Below are 12,500 nucleotides of genomic sequence, written 5' to 3' on the forward strand. Positions count from 1 at the left end.
ACACGGGGAGCTTTGCTCTATCAACGCCTCTGCAGCTTTTTGTTCCGACGCACATCTGGACTTTATTTTTTGTGTAACTTCACGCCTGACCGGCGTTACTTTGAATCCTGGCGTCAGATTTATGGAAATCCCATTAAAATGTGACTGACTTGAGGCAACGTGGCAGAAAATATAAGGAGAATAATGAAAGTTACAGATGTGGATGTAGCTGTAAAAATTAAAAGTATGAACATTATGACACAGTAAAAATAAAATGTCCGACACGAGAATACAGACGCTGTAGGAATCTGCCATTTTTTACGACGCAAGCTCTAACGACATCCGTTACGAATGTTCATTCATAAAGCCAAAGAAGTATACCATATATTTCTCTATATGAGAACATCATAGGACGGATCTCAAAGAACAATCAACAGTTAATCTCGGGACAAATGACAGCGGGCGAGAAGGAGGAGGAGGGGATCCAGGAGGAAGAGGGGGTGCATTAGAAAGAGGGGGTACAGGAGGAAGAGAAGGGGTAGGAGAAATAGGGGGTTCAGGAGAAAGAGGGGTACAGGAGGAAGAGAAGGGGTAGGAGAAAGAGGGGTACAGGAGAAAGTGGGGGTTGAGGAGAAGAGGGGCACAGGAGAAAGATGGGGGAGGCATTAGAAAGAGGGGGGGCAGGAAAAAAAGGGGGAGCAAGAGAAAGAGGGGGACAGGAGAAAGAGGGGGACAGGAGAAAGAGGGGGTAGGAGAAAGTTGGGGGGCATTAGAAAGAGGGGGTGCATTAGAAAGAGGGGGGCATTAGAAAGTGGGGGTACAGGAGAAAGAGGAGGTGCAGTAGAAAGTGGGGGTACATTAGAAAGGGGGGGCATTACAAAGAGGGGGAGCAGGAGAAAGAGGTGGATTAGAAATTGGGGGTGCCGAGAAAAGGGGGGTGCATCATAATGTGGGGGTGCGGGAGAAAGTGGGGGGGGCAGGGGCGACAGCCACTTGAGGCGTCAGTGAGGTGCGACTGAGCGGGTCAGGCCACTCTGTCTCCCACCCCCAGGCGAGCCTCTTTAACGGCGTACGTTTAGCGGTAATGGAGCCCGGCCGCGCGCGGAGAGTCAATCCCCGCGCTGATGGTGATGACGAAAGTACCCACGATCAATCCGCCGCCCCAAATCGGACAAACACCCCTGGATGCGGAGAGCGACGGCCAATCCATCCGTCCGTGATGCGGAGGAGGGCGTTGCGTTTAACCTTGGATAGGTGCTCGGAGTGTCTGCGCTGGATAATGAGGGAACAAATGAGGCTCCGGCTGGCGGTGTGGATGCTAACTGTGCACATCGCGCCGTCGCTGCGGGCCCCTCCCCCCACCACGTGCCACAATAGCCCGGCACTCCGGATGAATATTGAGCAGGAATGTTGGAGGTTTCCCCACATAATAGGGAATTCTATTGGAGAATCTGTCACACGCACACAATACAATAGCGGCTGGTTTATGATGTGAAACTAGGCTGAAATGGCTGCGTGGCATCACATAGCAGCCACACAAAGCAACACAACACAGCATCACACACACACACACACACACACACACAATGACACGCTGCAACCACACACAACATACAGCATCACACACAGAACAACACACAGCGTCGCACACACAACAACACACATAACACACAGCAACACACACACAGCAAACTGCATGCAACAAATCATCAAATCAACACATCTACACACAGGAACTACACACAAAAGCACACAGCGTGCTCATAAAACCTGATGGAGATATGGCTTATGTTACGAATTAGAAGCCCCAGGCGATACTTAGAGCCTTTTTTCAATTTCAACACGTAACCTTGACAACCACTTATAAACAACGACCACTATAACATGTTTTATGAAAAAGATGAAAAGACATATCCATGAATTATACAAAAAAGATAAGAAACCCAACACGACAGAACACATCCCCATATTAAGAAAGGAGAGAGACGGAGAAAAAGAACGAGAAAGACAAGGAGAAAGATGGAGAAAGAGAAATAGAAGGAGAAGAGAAGGAGAAAGACAAGGACATTGAAAAAGAGATAGAGAGAAAGAGACAGAGACAGAAGGAAAAGGTGAAAGAGAAAAAGGAAGACAGAGAGAGAAAGAGAAAGAAGGAGAAGAAATAAAGAGAAAGATGGAGAAAAAGAGGCATTGAAAGATAAAGTGACAGAAAAATAGAAAGATTAAAAACAATCCCAGGAGCGGCTTCGGTAAAAGCGTGAGGTACAATATGGCGCGCGCCGAGACGGCCGACAGGATAATGAAGAAGCTAATGAGGGGAATCAGCGGCGGCGCCCAGACCATAAATCAACACCACCCTGCTGCCATGATGGAGCAGCAATCAGGAGCAGGGGAGAGTAGGGGCCCGCCGAGGGGCCGCGGCTGGGGGGGTGGAGGTCCCGGGTGGTGCCAAGACTGTGGACGGAGGGAGGTGGGACGGAGTGGGCGGTGGGCGGGCGGAGGGAGGACGTGAGGTAGCGGGTGGTGCTGGGGTTGGTGTATAGTGTGAGGGGTGGAGGGAAGATGTGCGGTAAGAGGTGGTGCTGGCTGGGAGGTTGGGTTGGCGTACAGTCTCAGGGTGGAGGGAGGATGTCGGGTAGGGATTGGTGCTGGACCGAGAGGGTGGGGTTGGTGCATTGGGTGGGGGTGGAGGGAGGATGTGCGGTAGGAGGTGGGGTTGATATAAAGTGTGAGGGTGGAGAGAGGCACGGGCCAGAGGGTGGTGCTGGACTGACGGTTGGGATAGGTGTAGAGTGCGAGGGTGGAGGAACGAGGCAGGGTAGGGGTGGTACTCGGCGGAAGGTGGGGTTGGTGTATAGTGTGAGGGAGGATGAGGAGGTAGGTGTTGGTGGTGGAGGGAAGGTGGGGTAACTGTATAGTGTGAGGGAGGACCCCCGGGGTAGGGGGTGGTGCTGGAACGACGGCTAGGGGTATTAAATGGCGGCTGGTCATTGGGTGGAGCAGCCAGACTTAATGCCTTGCCCAATGTCAAGAGCAGATGCTTTATGGGAAGGCCGAAGCCCTATTAAATACGGGGGGATATAAAGTGGAAGAGCATTTAATAGAAATTAAGGGATGTAATGTAATAATGATATAAAGACTTCATAAAGAGGTTTGGGGTGGGAACTTCAGACGAGCGAAACTCTGCAGGAAACCCATCTCCGCACCCCCGCTGAAGAGCGGGAAACCAAATCAATACGTGCGGTACTTTGATCAGCGATTTGCTGCGGATTTCATCTTCAAGGTATACAACAGCAATATCCATCCAGGGCACAGAGGAAGCCCCTTTACTGTGTGTATATTAATAACGATCAGGCCTCATTTGCAGATTGTGGAAGCTGATTAGAATCATCATTTGCGTTGGGCTGATGAATAATGAAGCAGACGCAGACATCTAAGAGATTTGGGGTTCCTGAACCACCCAGCTGTCTGGGAGCCAGAGAACCCCCAATTCCAGCAGGGAATAAAACTACCTCTGCTCCACACTAGACCCTCAAGAGCTCGAGAGCCATTTTGGATTTGGCGTAAATAAAAAAACAAAACAAAACAGCAGCAAAAACAACAACAAACACTTAGGCCCCCCCTACCGGTTTTACCCGGCTGCGCTGACACCAGCCAAGACTACCAGATAAACTCCCAATGGCGCCTCAAGACGTTCCCATGCAGAGACGACACCGTAGGGGAGGAGGGGGGGGGGAGAGATAGGAGCAAGATCATCACCATGTGCACCCAGTGGGGATAGTGTCTCACGCTATCTACAGGGCGGTCGCAGAGCTCGGGGACTCTCAGTAATTACCAGAACTCGAGAGAATCCCCCCAGAAAACGCAAGAGAGAAGCAGCATGCTCCGCCGCCGCCGCCCTGCGATTCCGAGGCTGCGCCAACAGAACCAGTACGGTCGCACGTTCCGGGCTGCTACACCGAATATAAAATAAAATGGTTGTCTCGGCCACAGAACCGAGTACAGCCACATATCTCATTACTAATGCATGTAGCGTAGCCTAATTATGAAGCAAGGCACACATATGATGGGAGATTTGAATGACAATGGGGGGGGGCATACATAGGCAGGGTAGGGGTGCTGCGGGCAGGGAAGCGCATTGTGTCCCCAAATGAGGACGGTTCGGTTTGGGACATAACCAAACGGATTAGCATAATCTGAATTAAATGTAAATCACGCTGTTTCATCTCAGGCAGCAGATAAAAGGGGTTAAAGCCTGTGCTTAAAGCTGCAAGGCTCTCCGGGGAGCCGGGGTCTGCGTCGTGAGGCCTTGAGCATGCGTTTTTGCGTTTTAGCTGGCCCAGATATTTACACTTCTTGACACCCCCCTCAAGCAAGGTGGCAGCTTTACTTATTTACGGTACGTTTCACGTATACAGGAGGCCCCTCCGGATTTAATCCTCGCCCTAATTACGAGAGGGGCCAATCTGCTCGGGGGCGAAGTACCTGTCGAGTGATAGCAGCAGCATTATGGGGGACGACGCGATCTCCTGCTCGTTTACCGAGAGGGCAGACAGAGGAAGACCCCCACGGATATACACTCACATCAGCTGCTTTATTCACCGCTGCAATGTTCTTTTTCCAGGTGATGCTGTGGTTTTATGCAACGCTTCCAGATTTGCCTTCAGCCTTCTCTGCAGCACACTCTGCAGCACACGCGGAACGGAAAGCAATCAGCCGTTTTTGTTTTCAGACGCACGTCTCTCCCCTCGCCACAGGGGACGCTGTTTCCAATAGCAGACTGCAAACAAATATTGCAAATAAAGTGAAATAGTACAAATAATAAGAGTAACAATACAATTTATAATATTAATGATAAGGGAAGAGGAGCAGAATAAGTTAAATAAATTAATCTCAACATAAATATGGGTAAAATATACTGAGGCAAAGAAAAACATTGAAGATGAGGTTGACGCTGGTGATATAGGCTTACTCCGCCCTATGAATAAAGTTGAATGATAATAGTTCACACGTGATGCGTGACCTATATTTACACATTTACAATTCCACCCGCTGTGATCATCGCGCAATCAAAGCTGGCCTAGTTTGACACTACTCAGGAGAGCCAGCACCAGTGGTAAACACAAACACACACACACACACACACCACACACCACACACACACACGCGCACACATCAGTGGTAAACACACACACACACACACACACACACACACACACACACACACACACACACACACACACGGAGAGAGCGGGGGGATGTTTGTTTAACATGCCAATAAAACTATTTTAAATTGAGCAGCGAGAGCGCGATAAAGCGAGAGGGCGAGAGCGAGTGAGAGAGAGCAGCGAGAGACAGTAAGAGAGAAAACGCATCACACAACCATTGTCAGTCAATTACTATTTATTAAATGATATGAAAATGGCGCCGAATGGTGGTCATTTAGTGCTATTACAGGAAGTGTAATCGATGCCGAGTTAAAATTCCTCCGGATCTTGGATTATTGATTTCAATGTTTACTTCTACAAAATTACTAAAACTATCTATTGCCTCTATTAACATATAAAGTCCTTAACGAATGACTGCATGCATGACTATAACATGTGGCAAACAACATAATTATCTGATGTCAAATCATCAGTTCTCATCATGAAAATACAAGTAAAATCATTATTAGGACTCCGAAATAATTATATGCAAAATGCATTGTGTATATTTACTTAAATATAGAATTTACATTATTACAGTTGACTACTTGTATTCGGATATATTATTGTCCACCAGATGGCAGAAGAGACCGCGAGAAGTTAGACGAGATGTTAAGGTTACTGCTTGGACTATTTCAATTCTAAATCAAGACGCTGGGTGTCGCAAATTTCCGTTTTCCTGGCACAACATGAATCTCTATTGTCGTGTCATTGAGATGATCATTGAGTTGTGGTCAATGTTCATGAGAAATAAAGCTGAATGTATATTACAAATTCGATTTGCATTTCATAAAAAAGGGAAGGGAATTTAGAGAGATAATAAAAGATTTATTACAACATCTTATCAATTTCGTCATATTTTATACAGAACTTTCACAATGAACAAAGTCACTTGCGACATGGTATATGACGAATCCTTAGAAGCAGTTATTCTAAGGTAAAATCCAAATCCAAAAGCATGTATTCAACCCGTTGGAAAAGGAAAACGTTGTTAAATGTTAGTCATTTATCTGACATTATTGAATAAACAGTTGAAATTCTCCTAGAGAATCTCTATCTCATGCAGATACAGCACATAATGGTAGAGGAAAAACAGATCTACGTTAAAAAAGAATGTATTGGCATCTCATCAAACTACACAGTAGTAAGCCAGTTGGGTCCAGAGAAAAGCAGTTTGACCCAGTTATGTTGTCTGATCACACAATTATTGTCGTTCATTGTTAAATTCACAATACTAACTAGTCAGAAGTACTGTTTAATATAATACATCCTATTTAGGTCAAACCCTTAAATTGCAGTGCATTAATGATGGCTTTTACAGGTCTGACTCCTCATTCTATGTCTCGAATTGATCTGTACAGACAGATTTAATGATTCTTCATGCCAATCTTTAATGGCCTAATATTCCCTAACGAGGGATAAGCTGACACATGTCAATCTATAAAATCAATGTACAGGGCACCTAGAAATCAGAATATCACATCAAACGCATCATCAAAGTTGCTATTTACAACTAATAAAAAAACAAAAAAAGGTACAATCTAGATTTCAAAGCAAGCAAGAACAAAGAAACGTCCAACTTATGTTGTCTGTTGGCCACTGTAGCAATAAGCCTTCATTTAGTGAACAGAAAAGGCTTTAAAAGGCAAGCTCTCTCCTCCATCAAGCTATTCCTCACAGGGGACTCTCGTTTAAGACCTACTAGAAAGACTAATTAGCGTTAGAAATGTACGTTTTTAAGTAGTAGAAAACATCAATGGCACATAGTCAACACCGAACATGGTTGATGACAAAGATGAATGAATGTACAGTTCTACATGTGCAGCTCTACATCATAAGGCTATTTTACAAGCAGAGGCAAAAGTTCAACATTCAACCCACTGATGCACCTACGGTACAACCATACAGTAGTTAAAACTTGTAAATGGAGGTTTTTATTTCATCTTACATTTGTGTGATGTGCTTCTTCTAAGTCTACAAGCTGCCAGTACTCTCCTCACATGTGAAAAGTCAATCTTTAAAAGGCTTAATTCGTCAACGCTCAAAATGTGAAAAAATGTAAAATGTGAATAATTACAACAGATTCACTTCATTTTCAGTGCAAAGATAGTGCTTTTTAGGAGGGAGGAAGGGAGGGAAGTGAGTTATACATCGAGAATAAACCAAATCACCAGTGAACCATGAAATTTGGTCAAAAAACTTAAACAGTCAACTGAATCGTTATGGTAATCATGAAAGTCAGAATAGGAAATTCAATATATAAATAAACAAATAATCAATAAATCAATAAATAAGTCATGCATAGAAAAAAGTAGGAAGGCTCCCAATACATTATTAGAAGAGAGAAAGAAACAAACATGAGGACAACAAGAATAGCCGAGCTGAGCCGCTAGGAGAACCAAGAAAAAAACTGCCGTGGAACATTCCGGTGGTTTCCGTGGCGACGCAGGAGATCAGCTTCCTGAGGGCTGGGAGCGGGCAGCGCCCCCCGGTGGCCGGCCCTCTTCGCTGCGGCGGTCGGGCGCGGAGGGGGCGGAGCGGAGGCCGTCGGAGGTGCTGACGGAGCTGTGCTGGATGGCCTCGCTCTGGGGGCTGCCGGGGACAGACATGTCCTCACAGCTCTCCTCCTTCTCTGAGACTGGGGGGGGGGGGGGGGGGGGGGGGCAGGGGGGGGGGGGGGGGGGGGGGGTAGGAGGGGGCAGAGGGGGTGGGAGGGGGTAGGAGGGGGTTAGACACGCGTGGGTGAGGGACGGGGGGCATCGGACATTGGACCAGGGACACGGAGAAACAAACGAGCAGAGAGCACACACACACAGCAAGACACAGACAGACAGACAGACAGACAGACAGACAGACAGACAGATAGACAGCAAGGCAGACAGACACAGACAGACACACGCATGCGCACACACACACAAAGACACAGACACTCGCACGCACCCTCGCATGGACGCACACACATACACACAAACATAAAAGCAAAGACACACAGAGACCACACAAAAACACAGACATAAACACCACATTCAGGCGCACACGCACGCACGCACGCACGCACGCACGCACGCACGCACGCACGCACGCACGCACGCACGCACGCACGCACGCACGCACGCACGCACGCACGCACGCACGCACGCACGCACGCACGCACGCACGCACGCACGCACGCACGCACGCACGCACGCACGCACGCACGCACGCACGCACGCACGCACGCACGCACACACACACACACACACACACACACACTCATACAGAGGCAGGGAGACAGACCAGCTGACAGACAGAGGCAGGGAGACAGACCAGCTGACAGACAGGCAGACAGGCCGAGCCCCCGCAGTGCGATGATTGGCTGCAGCCTCGCTGATGTCATCAGTGCCCTCTGTTCAGGAGATAGTTCACGTTTACGAGGCTAATTCGAGGAGGACTTAAAGGGGTTGTTTTGTTTAATCCTGGCGCAGGCCTAATTGGATGTAAAACAGCTATTTGCATGTTGCGTGTGCAACCAATGGATTAATCCCCATAATGCAACTCTCACCCCCCCCTCCTTTAATTAAAGTTCCAATGTCAATTTAAACCCACATCGTAAGGGCGCGCTACATTCAGGGGTTCCCCCTCTTCCCTAACTGCCTTCTCATTTGTTTTTTGTTACCGTGCCAACGACTGGCGCGACAGATGATTAGAGCCCCTGATTTTAATGATGCCCACGCTGGAGAGTTGGGACGACTCGGAGAGTCCAAATGCCACCAGCTGTTCGGCAGTCACGTTGAATTAATTGGTTCCTGATGAAGAACAGATAAAAAGCCCTCCTCGACTCCCATGCTCCATCTCAGCGCGGAACGAGGAGAGCTACGATAATTAATATAGCTAACGATATGAAGTCAGCTGAAATGCCGCCCGCTAATTAATGCCCGGGTTTCTGTATTTTTCGAGGATGAGGAGCCGGCTCTTGGTGGCGAAGGGGAATGCCATGACACGGTGCTACCGGCGACGGCGATACCGGGGGGGACGGCGTCCCCACCTGCAGACCTTGACGGGTGATTCAGTGAAGGTAGGACGTCAGCCGTGAGCCGCGCCGCCTTCTAGAAACGCATGCCGGTGTAGATCAGCGTCTCACGGTTCAAGTGCATATCATCGCCGCTAATAGCGTTAAAGTCCAACCGGCCGGCCGACTTCACGATGAACAGCCCCCCCCGGCGCCCCCAGGCCTCGCTGAGCTCCTTCCCGCCTCCTGACTTCGGATGCGAGCGCCGGCAGTAAACAGATGGGGCGGCTCGGCTGCCAACAGAGAGCATGTCCTGGCTTGTCTTGCAGGGCAGGCTGGGTAATTTCCGGCCCACCTGCCAGCGCCGTTCCCGGGCAGGACGACCAAGGGTATTTACCGGCGAGGCGTGGAGGCCAGCCGAGCCTCAGGAGGGAGGCGAGCGCTCAGACCCGGGCACGGGGGGGGGGGTACGGGGTACAAGACCAGCCCCGGTGAGGTGTAGCCTGGCTTCGCCCGCCTACGAACTTCCGCTCGATTTTCATTTCCCTTCAGTACTATGTCTGGGTTGGCCGTGTATTTGCCGGTCCAATCAGCGAACAGAGGGAGGGGCTGAGAACAATTAGGTTGTGCGCTAGTTTGAGTGGTAGTCAAACGTTAGCGATCGGTTATGGCAGATCCAGAGTGGCACTGGGCAGATCCAATCGTTTTAAACTCCAACAGACACCCGCCTTCAAGTGAGCTAACGTTTGTCAATGGAGAGTGACCACACTGCAAATGAAATGAAGTACGAGAGTCTGGTTGGACCAGGCTAGGTGAGGTGGGGACCCGGGCGACCCCTGCCTCATGAGTCCATCTGAGCCTAAAGGTCTGACGTTGGCGTTTGCTAAATTAAATGAGCATCAAAGACGGAGCAGGCACCCGGCACCAGGTCCTCTACGAACACGCTTTTGCCAGACGGCGGCGTGCCAGTCTGGGCGTCGTACCGTCAGCCTGTCCTCCCCCCAGCAGGGGGTACCGGCGATTGGGGGAAAAACCCTCATATTTCACAAAAGGTTTCCAAAAAGGGAAGCACCCTCTTCCTCAGCAAATACTCGAGTTGGAACGACCCAATTCATCAGCGGGGGAATCTACTTAACAACCATCCAGACACCGGCAAATGAGCTGGCCGGGCCCCTGACAGCCCATTCCAGCCGGGAGCCCCATCAGTCCCATAATATCCATGACGTATGTCACTGGGAGTGTTAGTGGTGGGGGAGGGGTGCATAATGAACTAGCACGGCTCGCGGGTGGCGGTGGCGGCGGCGGTGGTCAACCCGCCGATAGGAACGCATCGCAGTCGCGTCGGCCTCTCGGATTTAATGGACTCATTTTGGAGGCAATCATTGTCAATACCAGCGAGCGTCGATGCTGGGAGCAGGCGGAGATGTCACTCTGCATAGCGCGGCGTCCCAGAGTTATTAACATGGGGGAAGGCGGGCGGGCAGCACTTGAAATGAGCATAAAAAAACAGGCAATCCAGCGCTATAATGTGCAGGGAAAATTGAAATATATATCCTCATCTGAGCCCGCGGTTCAGGGGAGTGACAGGCCGGAGCCGGTGTTGAGATAACTCTGAATACATCATCAGGGGATGGTAATCCTGATTTGAATAGAAAACGGTGTGTGTTATTTTTGGGGTTCAAACACACATCCACCAAAGTGGTCTCATTATAATTGATTTGCATGGAGCCTTCAATCTAAACAGAGGAAGTCGTGTATTACGAAGGCATTCCTGCACGTTGCACCTCTTCGGGTTTCCCAGCCGTCCTCCGAGCTGTAAATACACTTTGACGTTTTTATTGTTGACGTGTGTAAAAATTCTGGAAAGGCCTCAAAGTAATTTGCAGAAAACACCTGTGGCTTATTTCAATTGATAACCTTCTATCGCGAAAGGACCGCAATCGCCGTCGCCGCAGACGAATCCTCCGATAAATAACTCAACTTCCTGCCAGGTTTCGAAACAGGAAATGCAGGAAACGCCTTAATGCATCAATATCTCTCGGCTGGGCCATAAGCAGGACATGTGGTTGTGGCGGTTAGCCGGATAGCTCATTTTACAAGTATTACGCCGGCCTCCCCCGGCTGGGAATAATGAAACATTACTCACTGTGATAGCCCGATTTCTTCTGCTGGGCAGTTACGGGACAATCTTTATGAGCCAGGAGAAGCTGCTTCAGCTGGGCCACTTCACTCCTCAGCAGGGTGACTTCATTCTTTCAGAGAGAGAGGGAGGGAGAGGGAGGGAGAGAGATGGAGATAGAGAGAGAGGGAGGGAGAGAGATGGAGTGGGTGGGGGGGAGAGGGAGAGGGAGGGAGAGGGGGGGTGAGAGGGAGAGGGAGGGAGAGAGATGGAGAGGGTGGGTGGAAGAGATGGAGGGAGGGAGGGGGGGGAGAGAGGGAGAGAGAGAGAGGGAGGGAGAAGGGGGAGAGAGGGAGGGGGGTGAGAGGGAGAGGGAAGGAGGGAGGGGGAGGGTGGGGGGGTGGAAGAGATGGAGGGAGGGAGAGGGAGGGAGGTGGAGAGAGATGGAGAGGGAGAGAGGGAGAGGGAGAGGAAAAGAGAGGGAGGAGAGAGAGACAGAGTGGGAGGGAGGGGAGAGAAACAGAATTAAATGGCAACACAGAAGCCTGGTGTGAGCCTGGTGTAAACATACAGACGGTCCTAGCGATACATCGTAAAAGGAGGACAGCCATCTGATCTGCGTTAACTCGCATGAGAGGAGCTACCTGGCCAGAGGAACACGTAGACTGGCCAAAGACCTGAGCCGGTTCAGTGCCTGAAGTACATACTTTAAAAGGTGCGGTCGTTAAGATCCCAGAGATGGAAAGTGAGAGAGCAGAAGAGAGCAGAAGGCAGTCAGATCTTGAACAACAAAACCCAAACATCCCCTCCCACTCTGCTCCCTCCCTACATCCCCCCGTCATCGAGAAGTACTGCATTTCTTGACCTGTGATTGACAGATAAGAAGGATTCCCCGAACCAATCAGGGAAGAGATGCCCTGATTGGTCAGAAATGAGCTGGGCGTGGTCTTAAACACACAGAAGCAGATGCAGTCAAAATGGATCAGACATTCTCACAGCACATTCCCCTCACTCGTAGCTGAGGAATGGCTATGCCATTTCTAACAACCGACACACATCAAAGCTCTTAAATCGTACTTACAGCCCTTTTAATGTTAGGAACATAAAATGAAAAATGTCACGTAAGAAAAGTGGAAGCATTGACATTCAGACCTGGATTCGGACTGCGTCTTAGCTCCTCCTCTAACGCACAACGTTCACAGAACCT

At 49.5% G+C, this 12,500-nt stretch overlaps 1 protein-coding gene across 4 annotated transcripts in view; it reads right to left on the minus strand.

Moving 5' to 3' along the window:
• Positions 1-6,100: 6,100 nt before the first annotated feature.
• Positions 6,101-12,500, minus strand: part of atf2 (activating transcription factor 2) — a 19,199-nt gene continuing 12,799 nt past the window's right edge. For all 4 annotated transcript variants that reach the window (XM_079732207.1, XM_079732208.1, XM_079732206.1 and 1 more), the window contains 2 exons: positions 11,321-11,426; positions 6,101-7,824 (listed from right to left, as the gene is read on the minus strand). In XM_079732207.1, the coding sequence (XP_079588333.1) occupies positions 7,640-7,824; positions 11,321-11,426 (291 nt within the window). In that variant the 3' untranslated portion in view covers positions 6,101-7,639. The remainder of the gene's footprint in view (positions 7,825-11,320; positions 11,427-12,500) is intronic.

Source organism: Pollachius pollachius, assembly GCF_949987615.1.
Source record: "Pollachius pollachius genome assembly, chromosome: 3".
In the NCBI taxonomy this organism is placed as follows: domain Eukaryota; kingdom Metazoa; phylum Chordata; class Actinopteri; order Gadiformes; family Gadidae; genus Pollachius; species Pollachius pollachius.